This window comes from Setaria italica, chromosome II, assembly GCF_000263155.2.
Source record: "Setaria italica strain Yugu1 chromosome II, Setaria_italica_v2.0, whole genome shotgun sequence".
Classification (NCBI taxonomy): domain Eukaryota; kingdom Viridiplantae; phylum Streptophyta; class Magnoliopsida; order Poales; family Poaceae; genus Setaria; species Setaria italica.
The window spans coordinates 11,795,227-11,820,980 of record NC_028451.1 but is presented as its reverse complement, the minus strand read 5'-3'; the positions used below and the strand labels follow the sequence as shown (position 1 = coordinate 11,820,980).

The 25,754-nt window shown below is 47.7% G+C and overlaps 2 protein-coding genes across 2 annotated transcripts; both read left to right on the top strand.

Moving 5' to 3' along the window:
* The first annotated feature begins 16,818 nt into the window (after positions 1-16,818).
* LOC101763198 (dehydration-responsive element-binding protein 2D) lies at positions 16,819-17,995 on the top strand. Its single transcript, XM_004959129.2, is given in 3 exon segments — positions 16,819-16,864; positions 17,327-17,570; positions 17,572-17,995. Coding segments are annotated over 3 exon segments (714 nt in total).
* A 3,795-nt stretch (positions 17,996-21,790) lies between these two features.
* Positions 21,791-23,632, top strand: LOC111256318 (the record flags this gene model as incomplete). Its single annotated transcript, XM_022824138.1, has 2 exons — positions 21,791-22,810; positions 23,213-23,632. Coding segments are annotated over exons 1-2 (1,440 nt in total), but the record flags the coding sequence as incomplete, so codon positions are not given.
* Positions 23,633-25,754: the final 2,122 nt, after the last annotated feature.

The following is a 25,754-nucleotide window of genomic DNA, read 5'->3' as shown; positions in this document are numbered from 1 at the left end:
GCATGTGGCATAATCTATGGAGAAAATATGGAGTTTGTTTATAGAGCACATTATACCCATGTTCTCATGGACATTGCTGAAAGATAAAGCAAGCCGCTGCAACGAGCCATCACGTCACCAAAGGAGAGATAAAATGACAGTTTGGTCAGCAATGCACACCCCATGTGTCCACCGCCTACTGGCCGTATTTTCTTATGGTTTATATTAACATTCCAAATTCTCATCCAGCAATTCCCTTTACATGTTGATGGTTTTCCATGATTTTTAAATTTCTATGATTGAGAGCGCTGTAAAAGACATGGCCCATGGCAAACAAATGAGAAACATAGCTGACCATGCCAATAACATACTACTTCAATATTTAAATATATGACACCACTGATTTTTTTTCATTCCTTTGACTATTAATCTTTTATATAAATATTTTTATAAATAGATAAATCTGCAAGTTAAATCTAAAATACTTTTGATAATATACATAATGGTACTAATTTTACTTTATTTAATTTATTTATTAAATAAATATTGTTGATTAAAGTTGGAATAAAAGTCAATAATATTATATATTATTTAAGAATGGTTAAATCGATGCGAGCAAATTTATGGATCTTCGAGGCCGTATGGGTGGCAACCTGGCGGAATCAAGGAGGTGGAGCTCATGGTCATAGGGGTTAGCCCGGAACCAAAGCATGTGCCGACGCTATTTTCGGTGTTTCCATTCTAGCTTGGTGTTGAAGGACCAGGAACGGGCTACTGGACGGGAGCTTTTAAAATTCTCTCCGAGAAAAAGGTAAATATCCTGACTATCACTCTAAACACACTTGATTTCTAATCTTTAAGATGGCACAAGTCAACTCTTGACAGGTTAGAAACAATTAGAAACGCTCAAAGCGTAGTGGAAACAAAATACACTGAGATGGCGAAAAACATGAAAAAAAATGATAAACAAGCTAAATTACAGCCGGGCCAAAACTGGAGCAAGGATTAATTATTTAAATACTACGCATGATTAGCAAGTAACAAACTACTGAATAAGAGCTAAAACAGGTAACAGTGATTAGCTACCAAATTGCAAGGGTTAACAGCTTAAAACAAACCTCACCTGGCTGCTGGATTGTTCAAAGCAGCTGCCTGGGCTATCTTATCATCCTACAGCACGCGTAGGCTGGCGTCCGCTCCTTGGACCGCCTCGCGTCGGCCGCAGGGCCTGCTGCTGCGGTAGCTGGGCCAACTCTCCTCCACCCGTCTGGGCCGCTGCAGTCACTGATCTGGGCCGCCTCTCCTTCACCTGCCGGGGCCGGCCTGCTGCGACTGCTCGGCGGGCCTGCTGCGGCTCACCGAGCTGGGCTGCGTCGTCCTGGGAAGGCCTGCCAGGCCTTGCGCTGGCTCCGGCCAGCAGGAGATGCTGGCCCACGACGCCGGCCTGCTGGCGCAGCTGCTGCGTGCCCGGGAAACGCTCTACCGGAAGCCCGGAAGCAACTCAGGACCTCATTGGAGCTCGGTTGCAGCTAAAATGACTCCGGCTGCAGCTACTCTATTGAAGCGGCTTCTTTGATGGAAGTGGAGCCGTTTTGAAAAACATTTGGCAAAATGATTTTTCACGTATTTTGATGAATGAATGGAAGGATCGAATGTCTAACGTGCCTTGAATACGTGACTTTGGTTGATAGATAAATTTTATTTTTCTTGTTGAGGGATAAGGGTGCCCACAAGTCCCCACCGACTAGAATACCGGTTGATCCTGACAAGTGGATCCGTCTGACCATGTCGTGCAAGCCAAAGTATGAAAACACGTGGAGCATAAGTCAGGAGGTCGGGCAAACGGATTCTGCCTGGATATCACGGGATACTTCTTTTAAACCGATTCAGATTGCTTTTCATGTAACAACTGAACTAGGATTAAATCATATCCGATTGTAACACTAGGTCGTTAGCCTATATAAGGCGGCTAGGGATGCCCCCAGGGTACATCAATTCTTCGCATCCCATACCAGCAATACAATCCACCAGAATATAGGACATAGGGTATTACTCTCCGGAGGCTCAACCCTTTCTAAACCTTGCGTCCTTATGTTACCATTCAAGCTCTTGGTCTTGCAATCTCCCCCACCTACAAATCTACCACCTAGGTAACCCCTGTTAGACTGCCAGTCACAAAATCCGACAGTTGGCACGCTAGGTAAGGGTGATCGTGAGATCCTCCCCAGCGAGCTCAATGGCATCCCGTCCCGTGCATCATCTTCCTCGAGAGCATGAAGGATGTTCTCGCCAAACCGATCCAGCTCCACTTCGGGAGCATGCCGGTAGACTCTGACTCCACCGCTCCTTCGCCGACTCGGCATCCGCTGTCAGCTCGGCATCCGTCGGATCTGCACCGATGGATCAAGGTTTTCACCCGAGGATCATCACGTCGCTTGCTCAGTAGGTCGGCGATCTCTCTCTCTCTCAAAGAGGGTCCCACACATTCTCGCGGCAATCCACCCACCCATGCCCTTCGATCTAATCGCGGGGCTAGATCACATTAGTAACACCATTGTTGAGTGCATCAACCTCTCAGAGGCGGCACTACGCCCTGGAAGGTCAGTGCAGGGGTTCCCCCACGCCCCTTTTGACATCAAGAACTCGATTGCCGTGTTTTCCAAAAACACTAGGGCAGTCTTTTCTGATTCAATCCGATGACCCACCCAAACCCATCTAGTTTCCAAACTGTGGCGAGTTCCAGGTCCCACGCTTCGCCCTAACCCCAAACTCTTACGGCGAGGGCGATGGTGGAAGCTCCACGTCACTAGATCGGGAAGTCTTTGTTGTCTCCCAGGAGGAAGGACGCAACGAGAGGAATCGAGGCCACGGCAGGCGCCGCTAATAGGAATGAACTGAGCAAGTCCGTGAGCCGTCTGCCGCCCCCACAGCGGCTAGTGACCGCCTGTCCCGCTGACACCTCATGGCAGCAGCAACAACGACCAAAGGGGCGTTGGAGGTCGACACAGGCGTCCCTTCCGTGCCCGCAATCTGCAAGCCGACCTCAAACATGCCGGTCATGATATCTTCACCACACCCCAGCCAACCTGGGGGCTATTTTTGCCGAACTGGAAAAACCTTCCAGATTCAGAGCAACTGCAGCGGATTCGGGCACGACTCCGTGTCGCTAACGTCCAGATCGAGGAAAAGGATCAGGCCCCAGCACGCTCATGGAGCCGATCATCGCACATGATATCTACATCTACCCGGCACTCCCAAAGCCGATCTACTCAGAGTAGATCCGATCATAGCCGAGCCAATCATGGCCGCCGAAGGAGAGGTTGGCTGGAGCCCATTCAAGAGGAGGAGGTGGACTAGTCCTAGGGCGATGACCACCATCCCGACGATACCGATCGTCGACCAGATAACCACCACCACGACAACTGCCACCGTGATGGATGAGGAGATGATGAACACCATGGCCGGTCTGGTTGGCAACCTAATTGCGACCTCCACGACCACCATGATCTCCGTGGTGAGCTCAACAACCATCACTGGGAGCGGGATGAGGCAAAGCTCTGACGGAGCGCCTAGTATGACTGCAACTTCGGTGCTCCGTGGGTTGGCAACCAGCAAAACTGCAACGTGAAGCAGGAGGCCCGCAACCGCTGGGAGGAGGAGCTACGCCGCCGCGACAATTACGACCATCGCTATGGTGCCCTGGCGATGCCCACAATCCACCCCAACATGACAACAGCGCACGCCCTAGGGCCCCACCGGTACAATACCGTCTCATGGAAGATGACGAAATGGACATCGACAGGTTCGTCGCGTTCACACCTAGCCTCAGGGTTGTCCAGTGGCAACCCACCTTCAAGCCAGCCACCAACGAGTAGTATGATGGTCGCTCCGACCTGAAGATCTGGCTGAAGATGTACTGCACCGTGGCCAAGGCTATGAATGGCACCTACGACCAGATGGCCGCCTACTTCCTAGTGGTGATGGGAAGCGCACCTCTCCTATGGCTCGAGAACCTCCCATGAGGCTGCATCGACACTTGGGGTCAGCTCGCCAAAGCCTTCACCAAGAACTATCAAACTACTTATACCCAACCCGGAAGCATGGAAAACCTCGGCCAAGTTCGCTAGTGGAAGAACGAAACTCTTGGCGAGTACGTCAACCGCTTCTTCGATAACCGCAACAAGCTGGCCGGCATTGAGGACCGCAACATCATCTGGTACTTTCACACCAGCCTCAAGAACCGCTCAATGTTCCGTACCATATTTTAGGCTGCTCCCAAGATGGTCGGACGCATGATGCAAATCGTCAACCTTCACGCCGACACAGATGAGGCCGAGAACATCCAATTCCAAGATGGCAAGAACCACCACAACAACGACTACAAACCGCCGGCCCATCAAGACCACCAGCACCAATCCCGGCTGGAGCCCTCCCAACCTTAGAAGAGGGCCCCTGAGGTCCTCGCCGCCGAAACCAACCCTGTGAGGCAGACAATCTTCCTCTAGGAGGAGTTTGACGATACGTTGAATGCCCCGTGCCCCTTCCACAAGGATGCATGCCACAATCTTTGGGACTGCACGGTCCTCAAGAAAGAGCTCGACACCTCGGTAGAATACAAGCAGCCTTGCCAGAATGACTACCACAAGAAAGACAACTGTCGCGACAACCGCCACTGTGACGACCGCGACGACCAACGCAGAGAAGAGCACCAAGACCAGTGCCAACCAGGGCCCCAGCGACAACGGCGAGTTCCAACGTGCCTAGCGGGAGGTGAACATCATCATTGGTGGCCCTAAAGCTTTCTGCCGCAACCACAAGCACAAGTTGCAAAGGCGGGAAGTGCACTTCATCTCCGTCACACCAGTCCAATATCTTCGCTGTTCGGAGATGCCCATAACCTTCTCCAGGGAAGATTACTGGGTGCACCTCTCGGACCCCGAGTCTTACCCACTCATGGTGTGCCCCACCATAGATAGAGTTCTACTCTCCAAGGTGTTGACCGATGGTGGCAATAGCCTCAACATCATCTTCACCGAGACCCTAAAGCGCATGGACTTCAACTTCGAGTAGCTCCTTCCCTGCGAAGACCCATTTTACGGCATAATACTTGGCAAAGGATCCTATCTTATCGGGAGAGTCGTCCTGCCAGTCACGTTCGGCACCCCCGACAACTATCGCATGAAGCACCTCACCTTCGAGGTTGCCAACTTCAGGACCTCCTACCATGCCATCTTTGGCAGGCCAATGCTGGTGAGGTTCATGGAGATTCCCAACCATATCTACTTCGTCCTCAACATGCCGCCTCCAAACGGCATCCTCTCTATTTACGGTGACATTGAAACATCCTACAAGTTCGACACAGAAGCCGTGCAGCTCGCCGAGACCCTAGAGTACTCAGCCAATGCCACCATGATGCTCGCCGAGTCCAAGAAGGTGGACTAGAACCAGCTGACGATCCCAGAGGCGGATTTGACGCCCATGGTGCTGCAGCCTGACTCACAAGTCAAGAAGATCAGCCTTAGCCTGGAAGACCCCTCCAAGACAGCCCTCATCAAGGTCGGCCTCACCCCCAAATAGGAAGAAGCGCTCACTAGTTTCCTCCAAGACAACTCGAACATATTTGCATGGAAACCATCCGATATGCCCGGTGTCCCACGGGAGCTGGCTGAGCACTCCTTGGAGCTGAGCAAGATAGCAAGGCCGGTCAAGCAGAAGCTTCGCCGTTTCGCTCAAGATCACAAGGAGGCCATTAGAGTAGAACTAAATAAGCTCTTAGCTGCTGGATTTATCCCTGAAAGTAAGCATCCTGTATGGTTAGCAAATCCAATCCTTAGAAAGAAGAAAACTGGTGAATGGGGAATGTGTATCGACTACACCAATCTCAACCGACACTGCCCTAAAGATCCCTTCCCTCTGTCCCGCATCGACCAAGTCGTGGACTCCACAGCCGGTTGCACCCTGTTATGCTTCCTCGATTGCTACTCGGGCTATCACCAGATCGCCCTCAACCCTGCCGACCAAGATAGGATCGCGTTCATAATGCCCTATGGCATCTACTGCTATAACACAATGACTTTAGGTTAAGAAACGCTGGTGCCACCTACCAGAAGGTAATCCAAGGTTGCCTCAAGGAACAACTCAACAAAAACGTATAGGCCTACATCGATGATGTAGTCGTCAAGACCAAAGATGAAGAAAACTTCATCACTAACCTCACCCAAACCTTCGACAGCCTCCGAGCCTGTTGATTGAAACTCAACCTGGCAAATGCATCTTCGACGTCCCATCCAGAAAGCTCCTGGACTTCATGGTCAGCCAACGTGGCATCATAGCAACCCTGTCAATGTTGACACCATCAGGAACATGGCGCAGCTGGTCAGCAAAAGGGATGTCATGAATCTCACAGGCATGATGGCGGTCCTTAGCCATTTCATCAGCAAGCTCGGCAAAAAGAGACTCCCCTTCTTCAAGCTGCTCAAGAAGGTGGACAAGTTCGACTGGAATGACGAGGCTCGTGAGGCCCTCGAGTAACTCAAAACATTCCTATCAACCCTCCCATCCTAACGGCCCCGGCCGACCAAGAAACATTGCAGCTATACATCTCTACGACAACACACGTTGTGAGCATGGTGCTAGTTGTAGAACGCGAAGAACTTGGCCACGCCCACATGATGCAAAGGCGGTGTATTACATCAGCAAGGTCCTGAGCGACTCCAAGGTCCGCTACACGCATGTCCAAAAATTTCTCTATGCAATCCTGATCACCTCCCGTAAGCTGCATCATTACTTCCAAGCGCACAAGATCCGAGTGGTCTCCTCCTGCCCAATCGGCGAAATCCTGCACAATAGGGATGCCCACGGCTGAATCGTCAAATGGCCCATGGAGCTCAGTGAATTTGACATCGACTTCTGCCCACGTCATACGATGAAGTCCTAGAGTTTGGCTGACTTCGTCGCTGAATGGACGAAGATCCAAGAGGCGCCCTTCCTGGAGAGGCCGGAGCATCGGACGGTGTACTTTGATAGAGCACTCAATCTCGAAGGAGCTGCACGGGGGTCCTCTTCATATCCCCGAAAGGCGAGCAACTTAAGTACGTCCTTTAGATCCACTACAAGGCTACCAACAACAGGGCTGAGTACGAGGCCCTCATACATGGGTTCCGCATCGCCGCCTTGCTCGGCATTAAGCGCATCCTCGCGTTTGGCGCCTCCAAGGTTGTCATCGAGTACGTCAACATATCCTTGGAGTGCACCAAGGAAACCATGGACGCCTACTATGCTAAGGTCTGCAAACTCGAGGCTCACTTCGACGGTCTCAAGTTTCATCACGTCCCCAGGGAACACAACGTCATAACCACCATCCTATCCAAACTCGGCTCGAAACGCGCCCAAGTCCCGGTCAGCGTGTTCGTCCAGGACTTGAGAAAACCCTCTATCAAGATATTGGACCCGGACCAAGCTGACGGCAACGCCGTTGCTAAGGCCGACACAACACCCACTGATGTCCTGATGATCGAGGTGGAGGAATACTGGTGTGCACCTTTTATCGCATTCATCACTGACAACATGTCCCTAGAGGATAAAGCCGAGCACGAAAAGCTCGCACGACGCATCACCAACTATGTTGTGATCGGTAAGGAGTTGTACAGGAAGGCCGCATCTATCGGCATTCTGATGAGGTGCATCCTCCGCAATGAAGGCCATGAACTCCTCCACGAAATCCACTCGGGTTCATGTGGGAACCATGGCACCTCGGCCAATCTGGTCGGGAAGACGTTCGCCTCTAGCTTTTACTGGCCAACTGCTATCGCCGACGCACAAGAGCTCATCCAGAGGTGTAAAGGCTGTCAATTTTTCTCCAAGCAGCAGCACCTCCCAGCACAAGCCCTGCGCACCATCCTAGCCCTTCGCATGCTGGGGGCTAGATATGGTCGGCCCTTTCAAGACCGCTCCGGGTGGATACACCATTTCTTCATGGCAGCTAACAAATTCACCAAGTGGATCGAAGTCAAGGCTGCAATGCTTCGGGGTCCCAATAGGATCTTCACCGACCAAGGCAAACAATTCACAAGATCCGAGTTCTAGGATTTTTGCTAGGACAACCTCATTGATGTATACTACTCCTTAGTAGCTCACCCATGATGCAATGGCCAGATCTAACGTGCGAATGGGATGGTCCTCCAATCCCTTAAGTCTCGCATCTTTAATGACGCATCCAAGTACATCACCAAATGGCTCCGTGAGTTACCCCACGTCATTTGGGGCCTCCGCTCCCAAAAGAGTTAGGCCACCTGCTCCACCCCATTCTTCCACGTCTATGGCTTAGCCTTTGGTGCCCCACGGATTCAATACTACGAGGAAGGGAAAGCAAAAAAGAGTCAGCAAGTCAACATTGACAGCCTGGAAGAGCATTGTGTGGCGGCCCTCATCCATCATGCGCGGCACAAGTAGCAGATTGAACGCTACCATGATAGGAACATCCAAGAACGCTCATTCAACATCAATGACCTAGTGATCCACCGAATCCAGTCCACAAAGGACATGCACAAGCTGTCAGCCCCATAGGAGGGGCCCTTCATCATTAAAGGAGTCATCCAGCCCATCACTTATCAGCTGCAATGGGTGGATGACTCAGGCGTCCCTAATCCGTGGAACATTCAACACCCGCGACACTTCTACCCTTAGGACATTCAAGCTATGTACTCTTTATACCTTTTACATTGAATAAATAAAATCTCAGAGGTTCTTTGCGTACCTACTACCTTCTTTCTTACTCGAGCTTTTACTCACGCTCGGGGGCTATTCGAAATGATCAACAGACCACACCCTCGCCTTTACGCTCGAGGGCGTTCCCCGTTACGCGCCGACCTCCAAGTCTCACCTCTTCTCCTACACCTCTCATGGCAAGTACGACTAACTCATGTGGACGGCGTCCTAGCTCGCAAAACCTAGACAACCTTGCATCCGCCTCCTCTACAAGCTCAAGATCCGGCCTCAGCAGAGTGTTGGCCAGGCAAGGCTGGGCGCTTAGCGGCTATAGGTCTAAGCTACACGATGTCGTGTCGTATAAACCAAAGGAGTGATGGAGGCTTTCTATTCACATAAGTTAATCAACAAGTTTACTTGTGTCATGACATAGATTGATACATTTTGTAGTTTTTTCCTTACAGGTCCAGTTCTTTAACTACGTCCTTCGCGGCTTGTTGATATTGCTCGGTCAGCTTTGGGACAATATCAGCATCGAAGTCCTCAGCAACACCCGTTCCGACGCATTCAACGGCCTGCCGAGGGAATTGCATCTTCAGAAGCACCATGACATTCTTGGCGCACTCCACGACGGTCTCCTTCATCAAGGCCCTCAACTGACTTGGAGCACTCTTCAGGCAGTTCATTAGCGGCATTGGCTCATCAGGGTTGGCCACGGTTGGATCATGTCCATCACGTAGCCCGCGGCCAACCTCAGGTCTTCCAACTCCACCTCCAACCCTGCAATGACCACCTGATCAAGCACCAGTCCATGTCCCTGCGCAAGCTGGCCTCATAGGCAAGTTTCTATGACACAGCATACCCATGGTTCACGGTGATGTCGTGGTCTTGCTCCAGTTAGACATTGGCTTCCTTGCACTCTTTGAGGTCTCTCTTAAGCCTCTCCTCTTTCTTCTGGGCATCTAAGAAATAACGGAACTCAAGAAAGGATACCGGCCTCATCTACCCAAGGTAGATCTTCCATAAGGAACGAAGTCGTACCAGTCAGCAAAGCGCTAAGGTGGCCCTAGACCTCCCTGGTGATCTTCTTCTGCTCCTCGATGTCTTGGTCCTTTGTCGGATCTACTCTGTGGAACCCTCCTTGGCCTTCTTGAGCTTGGTCTTTAAGCGCTCGGCCTCGAGGAAATACTCCTCAGCACGGTGGATGGCATCCGCCCTCTTCTGCGCATGCTCGGCCAGATTCTAAACAAAAGTTACTCCAACAATTCAAAGATGGAAGATAGGGGCAAAAGTGAACAACAAGATTGGTCATCCAACTTACGTATAACACCTCTCCAACCTTGGCCGCGGCTTCCTTCAGGATGGCAAGATCTTTCTTGTCGGCGGTAGCATCCTGTGCTAGGGCTGTCTTGGAGAAGTCCAGGGTGGTGGAATCATTCTCGTCGGCATTGACGTCGACGTCGTCGCCTGCTGCCTCTACGTCGTTCGGCGCTTCCCTAGGGGTCTTCTCCATCTGCACACCGACATTGGCATCTGTGGCCCCAAGCATGGATACAGCGGCATCCTCGACGACATCCTAGCACAACGAAGACCTTGGCTCGGGCTCCTTAGGTCCTGTCACCAGGCCACTCTTGCACCCGGCCTGGAAAGACATCATAGATGCAGCCCCTATGGTTGCATTAGGAGTCTGACCTTCTGCATGGGTCCCGACGCCAGCGTCCTGCAGGGCCGACTCGTCCTCCATCACCATTTTCCTGCTTGGACAATGAGACACAAGGATAAAGTGAAGTAATGTACAAACAAAATTTCCAACAATATACGATGACATGATCATATTCACAATGTGCTCTTCTTCACTCAGAACTTTGGGCAAAGAGGTGTTGGTGATGGCAGGATTGGCTCCTTCTGCTTTCCCCCATGGATCTCTGTCTTCAGCCACTCCTTGAGCCGCTCCGCCTTCTTCTTCTTGGCGGCTAGGCTGGGCGATTCAAAGTCATTGCTTGGCACCCCGGATGAGGTCTCCGCAGGGGATGCCACTGCCACAATAGGTGCCTTTGGCTTCGTCGCACCCCTCTTCTTGCGCTTCTTCTTCTTTGCCTCTGGCTTCTTCGCCTCTAGCGCCTTGGACTCCACCACCTTGTGAACGGCTTGGAGCGTCCACTATGTCGGCCATACATATATTGGCCCACCGAAAGGTTTGCACAGTCCTAAATACAAGGCTGTACATAGAGATGTGTTAGACATGGAGACTACGTGGAGGACAAGAACTAGTCGAAGATTAGGAAACTACTCATAGCAATTAGAGTAGGATTCTCTAGTCGAATCGGACTAGTATTTTTGTAAACAATGGACCTATAACCCTACCCCCGGCAATATAAGGCGAGGCAGGGACCCCCTCCAAACAAGTTTAATTAATACAACACAACCAACACACAGGACGTAGGGTATTACACAATAGAAGTGGTCTAAACCTATCTAAATCATGTGTTCGAGTTCACCATCGAGTTCCTGATCTTGGCGAGCCCCATACATAAAAAAACTACCTCGGGTACCCCCTTGATAGGTTGCTAGGTCTAAACACCAACACACCACCCAACAGGAGCCATGCTCCCGGCCTCCGTCCCGCTACCCTGGACCGGTACGTCCTTGTTGGAGTTGTCAAAGGAGGAGTCCGACTCCCAGTCTAGGGCTGCAGGTGACTAGGACATCGCCATGCTGGACACGCATGAGTCATGGTCTTCCCCAAGTTACAATTCGTCAACAACTCGGTCGTCGCGTTCGTTTCAGATTTAGCCGATGCCCCTGTAGGTTTTTGGCCATATCTCCCTCATACGACATCGAAATGAGACGTTCTTTGATGCGTTAGAACGGGGACGCCACCACCATTCTTTTGGTTCTAGTCTTAGCTCCAGAAGGTTCATGGATCATTTTGTGTGACCATGACAAGGTGCTACATCACCAGTTTTGGGCCAACTTAGCCTTGTATCAAGTCAGGCCTTAAGCCCAAGTTGTGGGCGCCCCCTTCCTGGTTGCCCCCAACCCTAGTTCACCCCTTTTGAAATAGACTCAGTAGCTGCCGCCTTTGAAACTTGGATTTTGTTTAGTTCTAGTTTTCCTTTGAGAAAGTGAGATTGATTCATTGTAACTGTGGTGACAAGTCCTTTTACAGTTATCCAGGATCCTTGTTCTTGTTCTCCTCGACTGTGTCAACTACTCCTTTCGAATTGAGAGCTTGAACCCTTCTTTACTTCATTCATATTTGCAATTTCAGATTGCGTGTTTATGCCTTCTTGCTTGTGTTTTTCGATTCGCTTGCAGGGAAAGCCTTCTTGACGAGGTCAATCAAGTTGTGCTTGGTGGATAACCAAAGGAGTAGTGGTGTAGCGGTTGCAAGGATTTGAATCGTGTCTGATTAGAAGCCCGAATCGTCAACGTCAAGTCTCCACCAATCAAATTTATCACTACCTTTCGGAAGATCGGGCCAGTGCTACATCAAGTGGTATCAGGATTCCAGGTTACCCGTGAAGTATACTATCGTGTTTCCTCTTTAGATTCAGTTCGTGTCATCACCTATAGTCCACAAAAAGCCCAAGAATATTTACACTTTCCACTGTCCTATCGCCTTTTTAGTCTTGCAATTTTCGTTTTAGATTCGCTTTGTTGAGTTTGTGTCCGTCGTCGAGTCTTATTGTTGGTTTAGTGCGTTCGTGGTCGTGGTTTCAACTGCCCATCGCTGTTTGATTATTTCCATCGCTATTCCATCCACCTTTACCCAAACAAGAAGTCGAGTGCCTACATTACTTGACTTGTTCCGCTAGCCGCCTTGTGTGAACTATCGCCGCACAAACCCTAGATAGGTTGCAAGCTGCATTGTGTCGCCTTGGCATCGTAGCCCTTCTTGATTCATCTGGCGAATACCTATTGCTGCATACCAGGGAAGTTTGTGCCCCTATATTGCTTGCGGAGAAGCTTTGCTCAACCGTGATTGGTGTTGGAAGGATAGGGAAACTTGGCCCTAGCCACTGCCACCCTACCAGCCGCGTTGTGTCCCTCCGAAAACCCTATTTTGGGCGACCTTCCTTAAAACAGGCATAACTTTTCGCTCGGAACTCCGAGTGAGGTGATTTTTTTTTTCAAATTTTCAGAACGAAAAGTTACACATACGATTCAACCTTCACATTCTTGCAGTCTTCCTTTACATCTCGCAACACCTGACCTAGATCATCGATAGGATCTTTTGCCTCGCCCATCTCTTCTTCAGCCTCGCCCATTGGATCATCTGCACAGACACCTCCTTGAGTCTAGTCATGAATGTTGTCATATTCTTCTTCATCATCATCTTCCATCATAACTCCTCTTTCCCCATGCTTGGTCCAAACAAAATAGTTAGGCATGAATCCAGAATTGTATATGTGGGCGTGAATAGTCTTTTCGGATGAGTAATCCTTCACATTTTTGCAATTTCTGCATGGACAACAAATGAAACCGGACGGTGGTGTTGGTATTTGTTAACATTACGAATAAATCCACAAAGAATAGATATACCGTTGTTGCATTTCACCTGGAGAGTATTCCAGGTATCATTATTTATATTTTCCCAAAGAATGGCATTGGTGTAAAAGGATTTATCGGATATGTATCCAGGATCATAAGCTTAAGTAATAGACTAAAATTCATATAGGGGTAAGCCATGATAAATATTTGAGGGTAATGTGACACACACAAGCCAATCTCAAGAATAAAGAATAAAAGAACAAGCCTAAGGTTAGCGAGAGCAAGGCATACAAGAGGTCCTAGTGGCATCTACCTATACTGACAAGGGTCATACAAGCACATGATTAGAACTAACTCTAGGCATACAACATTACGGGGAGAATAACCAGCCCTGGTCTGCCAAGGCAAGGTATCTTTCAGAACTCCTACATCATACCCGAACGTGGGAAACTACAAGGGACGGACAGGGCTGTCACCACCTTCCGCCTACCCCTCAGACCGTGGGGCACAGTCATATTCGATAGATCCCAACGTGCCCGAGCACCACGCTCGTACACATGATCACTACTCTAGCCCCTCCGGAACTCGAACCATGATGATCGATAGGCATAGAACTAGACCAAGCCCAAAGGCACAACGAACTGATGCGGTAACATAGATTTAGCCTAAGCATATGAGTATAACTTAATAAAACACAAGACATGGCATAGCATACTACCGAAATAGCATAACAACCATACTCTTTACAGATAGGATACCGACAAGTCGAGTACAAAGCGATACCAAGAGGTCGAGGTTACATCCCCAACCAATCCGAATACTAGCTTAGCACTACAAGAGCTTAGCTCTAGCCTAGCTCTACTAGCCTAAGGATTACAAGAGTAAAGAGAGAGAGGGGGGCTTCAACTGTGGTGTGTGTAGAAGGGGGATCTCTTCCTCCTTTTATAGGTGGTTGAGGGCGGTTCCTGGGAGATATCTCTGGGGAATCTTCTCCCACCGCCATCCTGAGTCAACAAGCGACCGCCACGTGGAAGATAAGGGCGAGAACCGCCTATCCAGGTTTGGCCAAACCTGGGGTTTGACTGACCCTGTGCTAGGCCAGTTCTCCACCACCTTTGCCTGATGGGCCGTCCTTTGGTCCTTGGTGCTGATCCTTGTGGACCCATGTTGGATTGGGCTGATTTGCTCTAGCACGTGGGCCCTCTTAATCGTCATGTACGTGTCAAGTGTTCTTCTGTGTATTTATCCATGTTTGCGCACGTTTCCTCTCTTGTACAAACTTGTATCCCTGAAATAACTTATTTGCCAATATATGTGGAACTAGGTTATTGATAATAAATATGCGAGTAAGAAATGTTAGTTTTCCTTTATTCTTTGAGTAGTGTGATGGTCAGATTTCTACCATGAGGACCGTCAATTGGCGGCTTGTTGGATTCTGCCGGATCGAGAAAACCACACAATCCATCAATACACTCCATGGAGCGTTTATCTGCGTTGTACATCTATTGCCGATTCATCTATAAAGTATTACCAAACCAAAGATATTCTAATGATGCATATAATTATGAATCATAACAAACATCATACAAATTTCATAAAACTCAAATGTTGCTAAATGTTTAGATAGAAATGTACAAATTTAAAGATCAGACCCAAACAACATGATACGTTACAACAAACTCAAATGTTGCTGAAAGTTTAGATAAAAATACACAAATTTAAATTTCATACCTAAACAACATGATACACTACGACAAACCATCCACTGAGTACTATCTAGGAGGACTTTAAGCATCCTTGGATGGCGAAGACGAAGGTTCAGCTGACCTAGCCTCATCATGTGGATTATCTGTGCCTCCTGTAACAGCACTACTCAGTTGACCTGAAACCCCCGGGACTGTCGGTGGAGCATAACGACCACCAAAAGGAAGTTCCTGACCCACCGCAACACTATCTTCATTCCACATGCTCATTTTCTTCGGCTTATCATGAGGGCCAACTATGATTTTCTCCTTGTCGCGAGAGGAACGACGATTGCCCCCACTATCGCCACTCCCTCCATCAGCAGTAGCCATCTCTATATACTGCAATTTATTTAGCTCATATTTGCAAATGACTAAACTATGAACAAATTATATTTTTCACCACAATTTATTTAGCTCAAACATAACATATAAATGAAAAAAAATCTCCATTGTAGCTTATTCTAAGAATGATAATTACATACCTCTATTTAATCTTATTATCTCTATGTACCACAATTTATCTCGCTCATATTTGCAAATGACTAAAATATGAACAAATTATATTTTTTTTCAACAATTTATTTAGCTCATATTTGTAAAGGACTAAACTATGAAATTATTCCTCGAACCTCATATTGATCAATTTCTTTGACTAATACGAAACATAGCATCCAAAAAATTGTAGCTCAAACATATATAACACATGCATATAAATGAAAGATTTCTCCATTGTACCTTATTCTAAAAATCACAAATTACTCTAGCTCTAAAGCATAAAACTTAGTATACTAACCATGTATCAAGGGAGGATGAAGTTTCTAACCTTTAGAACACTTGGATGAGTGAAATCCCCACGAAATGGTCAAAAATCCGGCAGCACCTCTCCTATTTCACCATGAATGGATGAAGCCTGAGTTGGAGGAAATGGCTCGGGTAGGAGGAAGAAGACGCGTGATTTATAGGAGGAAAGTTAGTACCGGTTGGGGACTTCAATCGGTACTAAAGGTTGCCATTTAGTACTGGGTGAAGTCTTCACCCGGTACTAAAGGGGATTATAGGGGGCTCCTGGAAAACTAGCCGTTAGACCCGTACTAATACCTTGGGATGAATGCTGAGTATTCTAGTAGTGTGCTGCACTGCAACGTAGGTAACATAAGATACTTTCAGCTCATCTCAGCAGATGGTTCTCGTTCCTGAGTTATAAACTTATAATAAGCTTACATCTGTTCACGACAGAAATCACTTTTTGTCTTTTGGGACTTTTGGAGTAACACAGGGAACACGGTAGATTGCGAGATTTAACACAGCTAAATGTACAGGTCCAGCCTTGTTGCACTAGTCTGGGCTTACAATTGTCTTTTGAAGGATAAATTAAACCTGGCTAAACATAAGCATGTCAGCTATGTGGAAAGCGTGCTTCCTTATATTTAAACAGGTCCAGCTATATTTTCATGTCTATGCTGCGTTGTGGATTACAGAAAATTTATATGATCAGTGAATGTGTGTGCAAATGTATCTTGCATTTGACTTGAGCATGTGCCTTCTCGTATGCTCACCACTCAGAACGATAGCCGTATACATGCTGTGCATGGTTATATTCAGAACTTTTTTCATTCACTCGTTGCATCTTTTGCACATATTCTGTTCTGATTTATTAATCGCTTCTAGTGTTTTTCTCTCTTTATTACAATCATCCACCTCGTGGCTTCAAATGAAGGGCCTAATTTAAGTTTGCATGTTAAAAGGAAATATTGCACAGTAAAATATCTCAAAGATGATTTCTGCGGACGCCTTCTGATAGACAACTGGGCTTGTCGTAGAGCTAATATGCGCAACCTACATCCAGTTCATGATTTTCCGATGCTTGGGATGGAAGTCCTGAAGCGTGGCGACAATGTGCTTTAGCCGTGTGAAAGTAGAAAGCAAGGTGCAAGACAAAGGTGGTTGCCCAATTTATGAGAAGCACGCATTAGTTTTCTCTACATCACTGCATCACGTATTGAGTTACAATTTGCCATGGAATGTATCAGGACGGAATTATTGATAATGGAATTTGTTTCTCCACGCGGTAACCCTCGGTGACCGTCCTATCGCCCAAAGTGCTTCCATGATGGCAGAATATGGTTTCAAGACGCCACCCATTCTCAAAGTCAAGATTCCGTGCTCAAACCCTTTGCATAGGCACACTGCATGCATGCACTGTATGGCTCACTTTTTAGGAATTATCCAAGGTGTAGGTAGCATGCGGTGAAAATGGTAGGAAGAGAAACATATCTATACCTAATATTAAATAATATTAAAGTGCAGTTGCAACCGTTGCAGTTGCTTTGCAAAAAACTTCCTCAACTTTTTCGTAATCAACCTGCAGTCCTTGGAATATGTCTTGATGATTTTGCAAAAAGGTGCTCAAACTTTACTGCAATTGGCCATCGAAGCTCCCGCAGCGTGCGCCTGCGCCACGTGCGGCGCGGACGGGTGTGCCATCGGCGGTTGCGAGCTCCTCACCGCGGCGGAGACCAGGTTGAGCAGTGACAGCGATGACGGAGGGGAGAAGTCCGCGTCCGCGTCCGCAAGCCGCACCACCGTCGCCGGGGGCATGGGCAAGCTACGACGGCAGCGGAGGGGGAGGGTGAGCAAGTACCGCGGTGCGGCGGTGGCCATGGGGCAAGTGGGCGGTGGAAATCCTCGACCCGCACTGCGCCATGCGCAAGTGGCTCGGCACCTTCGACACCACCGTGGACGCTGCGCGCGCCTACGACTTCGTCGTTGTCATGTTCCGGGGCCGCCGTGCCAAGCTCAACTTCCCCGACAATGCGACCCCTGCGCCCGCACCTTCCTGGGTGCCAATCTCGACGTACCTCCGCCACCACCACCTGCCGCAGCCGCTGCCCGAGAGCTTGCACGAGACCTGCGGGTCGAATGTGTCCTCGCCGGTCCGCGTGGTTCCTGCGGCAGTGGTGCCGGCCGGACAGCACGGCGCGAGGCCGGTATTGAAGGAGCAGGACATTTGGGACAGGCTGAACGAGATCATGATGATGGATGATGGCAGCTTCTGGTCGTCCATGCCATGATCGACACATTCCCCTCTTGCTTTCATTTTCGTTGCTTAGCGGATAATGGTGGTCAGCTGCCCTCTGGTCTGTCGTCAATCAGCCATCCATCGCTTTCATACGGTTTTACACTGGCTTTTGGGCTTTGACCACGCCTCCACACCCATACGAAACGGCTAGCTAGAGTGATGTTCATCTACTACTGCTCACCCTGGCGGGTAGCTACTCACTCGCGCTGCACGCCCTACCCGCCACCTAGACCTAAGGGGTGAAGAAGAGAGGAGGAAGGGGAAAGGAAATAAGGAGCCGAGTGCCTCCTTGCAGTCAACCAAGTAGAGCCATATGCCAGCGAGGGTATGGTGCCAGGGAAAGGGGGGGCAGCAGCAGTCTGCAGGCAATGCAAATAGGGTGGAGGCTGGGACCTCACACCCCCCTCTCAATAACGTCCATTCCCTTCAGATCCGGAACTAGGACCTCCACATCTAGCAATTGGGGGCTCAATTTTACACTTGATTGGAATGATTTGGAGTGGATTATAAAAGGGAGGTGGATGGAAATAAGAAGAAGAGAGAACGTACTCCTGCTCATGGCGGCTAGAGGCGCTGTGACCTAGCGCTCAAAGCGGGAATGAGGTTAGGCACAGGGAGGATGAGCGCTTGCCTGGGCGAGGGCGAGGATGGGGCAAATACAGGTGGCGCCGATGAACGAAGAGGCAGCGACTGGCTGGATGACGATGAGTACGAGGGAAATCGAATGAATGGATAGAGTGGAGGTTAAGCGGTGATTTTTATATTTCCATGTGTGGGTTCCACGTAATAAACAGATGGCATCAAACCACCCACAAATGTCTTCTACTACTATACTGGGATAACGCACCAACATATTGTGAAGCGAAGCCAACATATTAGGAACAAACGAATAATAACGTGAGAGCAAGTAAGGACCTATAGCAACACACGAGCATTTCTGCTAGTAATATTGTAAATTGGAATATATGGACAGCTGAGTAAGAGGTACTTATATAAGAAGCAGCCGAAGTAGTTGGCAATTTGGGATGCTTGAAGCCTCGAACGACGGAGCTCAATATTGGACTGTTATTTCGTTAATTAGGCTATTTTCATCGGGAGTTGATTCACATTAAATGACATGACACTCCAACAAAATTTGTGATGTAACAAAGAAGTCATGCGGAGTGAGAAGATATGTTTCATTTAGATGAAACCCGGTTAACATGCTTTCTAAAACACCTCCACATATCCATTGAGGTATAGGGTCTATTTGGCAAAGCTTCAGCTCCTGCTGAAATAGCTCTGGGCTACTCTCTAGTGGAGCTAAAACTATTTTGAAAAATATTTATCAAAAAGGCTTCTCCCTTTCTTTTCTCTCTCTATTTTTTTTCTTTCTTTCTTTTCTAACTCTCTCTCTTCTTTTCCTCTCTCCTTTTTCTCCCTCTTTTTTCTTCCTTCCTATTTCTTGCTTAACCTTATCCCGCCTTTTCCTCTCTGTCCATCCACTGTGGCTCCTCTCCGTTCGACCCTGCCGCCTTGCGAGCGTGCGCATCCGACTGAGGTTTCACATGGAAGAGAAGGAAGATGTGTCACCCTCTCGACCTGTCCGTTTGTTCACCCTTCATGAAAGAACCTTGCCCACGGAGCCGGCCTGGCACACGGTTTCCCTATGCTACTCATTCCCAAATAAACTCTTTTGAGTCTTCATGATGGCTCCACTCCTTGACAAGTTATCTAGCTAGTAAACTGTAGCTTAGCGTGTGGAATATATGGGCACGGGATCAATATGTAATGAAGGATATGACAAGTCAAAACATGCAAGACGGGATTGGAGGCGGGGTTACCTTATATAGCAATGGTTGCTGAAGGAGATGAGAATTCATTAAGAGGCATTTTTTCGTTGCTGGCATGCAGTGGTGACTGAGCATGGGCTTGTACTGATGTAGATGTGTTTGTGCCAGCGCCCTCAATGAATACGACATGCGTGGTCGCATTAAGTTTTGTTGTGTGTCGACCTGCGCCAGCAACGAAGTTGAATTGTGCCCTGTAGCTCTCCTTGAACCATGGATACACTAGTAGAGAATTGGCTTTCGATCCGACCCCTTTTGTCCCGGTTTAAAGTTGGCCCGGGACAAAAGGAGGTGCGCCGGGGTAGGGAAAATTGGAGGGGAGCATTACTCCCGGTTGGTAATTGCAACCGGGACTAAAGGCCCTCCTTTAGTCCCGGTTGCAACGGCTAGCTGGGGGGCGTCGGTGGCGGGACCCTTTTATCCTGGTTGGAGGATCCAACCGGGACTAACCTTCCAACCGGGACAAAAGGTGTTCCCTTTTGTCTCGGTTGGAGTTTTTAACCGGGATAAAAACTCATCCCCCACTATATCCCGAGACAGAGACTTTCTTCTTCCTCCAGCCCGAGCCAGTCCAGCACATTGATAGAGAGCTGAGCTTCACCTACTCTCCGGTGGTGCCAAAGCAAGGGAGGTGCTGCCCGAAGTTTTTTCCCTCATTTTCGTGGGAATTTGACTCAGCCAACACAAGTGTTGCGAAGGTTTTGCTACTTCATCCTCGTGTTATGCTTTGATTTATACTTTGGAGATGGAAAGATTATTTGCTACAATGTGATGATGAAGTAGAAAAATGAAGAGGTATTTTGAGCTAGAATGTGAGGGAGATTGATATGTCATATATAGTATGCATTATTGCAGTGGTTTAAAAATGATGCTACCTTGTCTAGACGGTTTATCTTATCAAATTCAATATGATTTTTTAAATCCATATACTTGTTGAACTTGCATACCGTGTTCATTTCGGCGAGAATGTTCTCCACCGAGCAGCAACGTATGTCAAGAAGGAGGTTCGATTCTACGAGAAAGAGTGGATACGGACATCGTGACCGTGTCCCTTTTTCCGTAGCATCTAACCTCTTTCATGACGAAGTGCGGTGCCGCCCAGCTGAGGACATCCTCGTGAAATGAACACGGTCTTCAAGTTCAACAACTTCTGTAGTGGTAAGGAAAGAATTTTTGTACATAGATGACTTCTGCTACTTGTTGAACTTGCATACCGTGTTCATTTCTGCTACGATGTTCTCCGCCGAGTAGCAACGTATGTCAAGAAGGAGGTTCGATTCTACGAGAAAGAGTGGATACGGACATCGTGACCGTGTCCCCTTTTCCGTAGCATCTAACCTCTTTCATGACGAATACCGGTGCCGCCCAGTTGAGGACATCCTCGCGAGATGATCACGGTCTTCAAGTTGAACAACTTATGCAGTGTTAAGATAATAATTTTTGTACATAGATGGTTTCTGCTACTGGAGGAAGTGGCGATGGTGGGGGCGATCATGGTTCCTATTATGGCAAGGTTCCAATCATAGTTGGCCCTCAGCATAAGCCGAAGAAAAAGAGCGCGCTGGAAAAAGCAATGCTTCGTTATTTGCAGCAACGTCATGAAGAAGCTGTTGCCGCGGGTCAGCAACCTCCTTTTGGTGGTCGTTATGCTCCACCCTCAGTCCCGGGTGTTTCACGTCCACTTAGTACTACCGTTTCAGACGGCACAAATAAACCTAAGGATGAGGTTGGGTCAGCGGAACCTTCGTCTTCACCGTCCAAGGATGCTTAAAGTCCTCCTTGATAATAACCAGTGGATGGCTTGTTGTATTGTATCATGTTGTTTGGGACTTTAATTTAAATATGTGTATTTGGATCTTCATGTTGTTGTATTGTACCATATTGTTTCGATCTTTAATCGATTTTCACGCGTAATCCATTGTCAAGTGCAATCCATTTTCATGCGTAATACGATGCAGATGGACCGGCAATGGATGTATAATGCAGACAGGCGGAGCAAGGCGTTTATTGATGGCTTGCATTATTTTCTCGAAGTGGCAAAACCGAACAAGCCAGAGAATGGGTTCGTATGTTGTCCATGCTTCCAATGCAATAACAGGAAGGAGTATTCAAAGGATTCCTGGGGGACTATTCACAGCCACTTGTTTAAATACGGTTTCATGCCTAACTATTTGGTTTGGACCAAGCACGGTGAACTAGGGGTTGTAATGGAAGATGGCGAGGAGGAGGAGGAAGATGACACCATTCCGGACTGGGTTGCAGGCCAAGCTTTTGCAGGTACTACAATGGGCGAGGCTGATGAAGATGAGTTTGCAGAAAATGACCCTACTGATGACCTTGGTCAGGTGATACGAGATGCATACAGAGATTGCGAAACTGAGAAGGAAGCAGCAAAGTTGCAGCGCATGATAGATGATCACCAAAAATTGCTGTACCCAGGTTGCCAGCAGGGCCATAAAAAACTAGGTACGATACTAGAATTTGTGCAATGGAAGGCAAAAAATGGTGTATCCGGTAAGGCATTTCAGGGGATGTTGAACATTGTCAAGAAGATTCTCCCCGAGAATAATGAATTACCGTCCACAACATATGAAGCTAAACAGATTATTTTCCCTCTCGGATTGGATGTTCAGAAGATACACGCATGCCCTAATGACTGTATCCTCTATCGTGGTGATGAATACGAGAAATTGGATGCTTGTCCCGTCTGCGAAGCCCTGCGGTATAAGATCAGGCGAGATGATCCTGGTGATGTCGAGGGGCAGTCTCCCAAGAAGAGAGTTCCCGCGAAGGTGATGTGGTATTTCCCTATAATACCACGCTTGAAGCGCTTGTTCAGGAACAAGGCGAATGCTAAGTTGATGCGATGGCACAAAGAAGACCGTAAGGAAGATGAGATGTTGAGACACCCCGCAGATGGGGCACAGTGGAGATCAATTGATAGAACATTCCCAGACTTTGAAAGTGAAGCAAGGAACATAAGGTTTGGTTTAAGCACTGATGGATTCAATCCATTCGGTGAGTTGAGTAGTGGCCATAGTACTTGGCCTGTGACCCTTTGTATGTTCAACCTTCCTCCTTGGATGTGCATGAAGCGAAAGTTCATTATGATGCCGGCGCTTATCCAAGGCCCAAAACAACCCGGCAACGACATTGACGTGTACCTAAGGCCGTTGGTTGATGACCTTTTACAGCTCTGGAAGGAAGAAGGTGTACGTGTGTGGGATGAGGATAGACAAGAGATCTTTAATCTACGAGCACTGTTGTTCGTAACCATCAACAATTGGCCTGCATTGAGTAACCTTTCAGGACAGACAAATAAGGGATATCGGGCATGCACCCACTGTTTAGACGACACAGACAGCATGTACTTGAAGCACTGTAAGAAGGTCGTCTATATGGGTCATCGTCAATTTCTCCCTGCTCACCACCAGCTGAGAAAGAGCGGGATGCATTTCAAAGGGGCGCCAGACTATCGTAAAAAACCTACACACCGTAATGGAAAGCGTGTGTTCGAGATGATGAAGGATGTATATGTAGTCTTCGGAAAGGGACTTGGTAGCCAACCTGTTCCGAACGACGATAACGGACATGCACCCATGTGGAAGAAAAAGTCAATATTTTGGGAGCTACCTTATTGGGAAATCCTAGAGGTTCGCAACGCAATAGACGTGATGCACCTGACGAAGAATCTTTGCGTGAACGTGCTAGGCTTCATGGGTGTCTATGGAACCTCAAAAGATACATTGGAAGCACGACAGGACCTGAAAGCCATGGGGCAACAAGATGACCTACATCAGGAAAAGAGAGATAATGGACAACACTACTTACGTCCTGCCAGTTACACTCTCAGCAAGGAAGAGAAGGATAGCATGTTTGAATGCTTGAATAGTATGAAGGTCCCGTCTGGGCACTCCTTGAATATAAAGGGAATAATAAATATGAAACAAAAGAAGTTTACAAATCTCAAAGCTCATGACTGCCACATGTTGATGACTTAGTTGCTTCCGGTTGCACTGAGGGGTGTTCTACCAGAAAATGTCCGGTTGCCGCTCGTAAAGCTATGCGCGTTTCTCAATGCGATTTCGCAGAAGGCAATCGATCCATCCAAGCTATCAAAGCTACAGAACGATGTGGTGCAATGTCTTGTCAGTTTTGAGTTGTTATTTCCACCATCCTTCTTCAATATTATGACGCACTTACTGGTTCACCTAGTAAAAGAGATTGGTATTCTCGGACCTGTATACCTGCACAATATGTGGCCTTTCGAGAGGTTCATGGCAGTCCTAAAAAACTATGTTCTTAATCGTGCCCGTCCAGAAGGAAGCATCGCCAAGGGATATGGAACAGAGGAGGTGATCGAGTTTTGTGTTGATTTTATTGATTCAATTGACTCGATTGGGGTTCCAACTTCACGCCATGAGGGGAGGCTCCGAGGAATGGGCACCCTTGGAAGGAAATCAAGTTTGAGCAATGATACTGATTTGTTCGACAAGGCACACTACACTGTTCTACAACAGTCATCCTTTGTGTCTCCGTATATCGAGCAACATAGGCAGATGGTAGCTTCCAAAAACCCGACCAAATCCGATGCTTGGCTTACCCGTCATCACATGGAAACTTTTCCCTCCTGGTTGCGCCAATAACTTATGGGTAACTCTGAGATTCACCCACAGCTTGCCTGGTTAGCCAGGGGACCTGCTACCACAATCGTCAAATTCCAAGGCTATGAGATAAATGGTTACACATTTTACACGAGAGCCCAGGACCAGAAAAGCACGAACCAGAATAGTGGTATCCGCATAGATGCCATGGATAGAAATAATAGCAAGGAGTCGTATTATGGTTTCATACAAGAGATATGGGAACTCGAATACGGACCGCTGTACATCCCTCTATTTCTTTGCAATTGGGTGAAGCTAACTGCCGTCACCAAAGATCAGTACAGAATGACAATAGTAGATCTGAGCAAGACTGGATACAGTGATGACCCATTCGTACTTGCCAATGATGTGCATCAGGTGTTCTATGTGAAGGACATGTGCAGCAAACCCAAGAGGAATCCAGAAGAGACATGGGAGCCAAAGTGCCACATAGTTCTTCCAGGTAAAAGAAAAATCGTGGGAGTCGAGGATAAAACAGACCAATCAGATGATTATGATCAGTTTGATGGCATGCCTCCATTCGCCGTTGAAGTTGATCCAAGCATCCTCCTATCCAAAGAAGAGGCTCCGTACTTACGCCGCGATCATGATCAAGGAACTTTCGTGAAGAAGAAATTTTACAACGTTGTATTGTAATGCGTTAAATGTACATGACCTTTGTGTATTAATTGATACAATTTGTAATTTACCCTATGTATGATTTCATGTGTTATTAAATTTGGTAGGTGAAGATTTTTTAGATAAACATGAACATTGTTAACCACATACTAACATGGATTTTTCTGCGCATTGAAATAATTTAATTGAATAATTTCTTGATCACAGCAATGCAGTAAAATAAATATTTTACAGGCTAAATGAACTGGTATAGAATTAATGATTAATTCATACTTATTGTCAATTTACTCGTTAATTAAATATATTTTTGCATGTACAAAATCTGTGAAGGTTTTGTTTTTCATCCTGAAATGCAGTGAAAAGGTAAAATAAAATCCATTTCCAGAAAACAGGCGGGAGAAGAAAAATTGGAAAAAACACCTTTTGTCTCGGGTGCTAACAGCAACCGGGACAAAAGACCCCCCTTTTATCCCGGTTGCAAATGGAAACCGGGATAAAAGGGTACGTTTCATCTCCCGCCCGAACGTACCCTTTTATCCCGGGGTCCAGTCACCAACCGGGATAAAAAGGGGGGTCGTCTGTTATGTCCGTTGTTGACCGGAGCCAGGACAAGAGGCCCTTTCTGTTCCTGGGTGCCAAT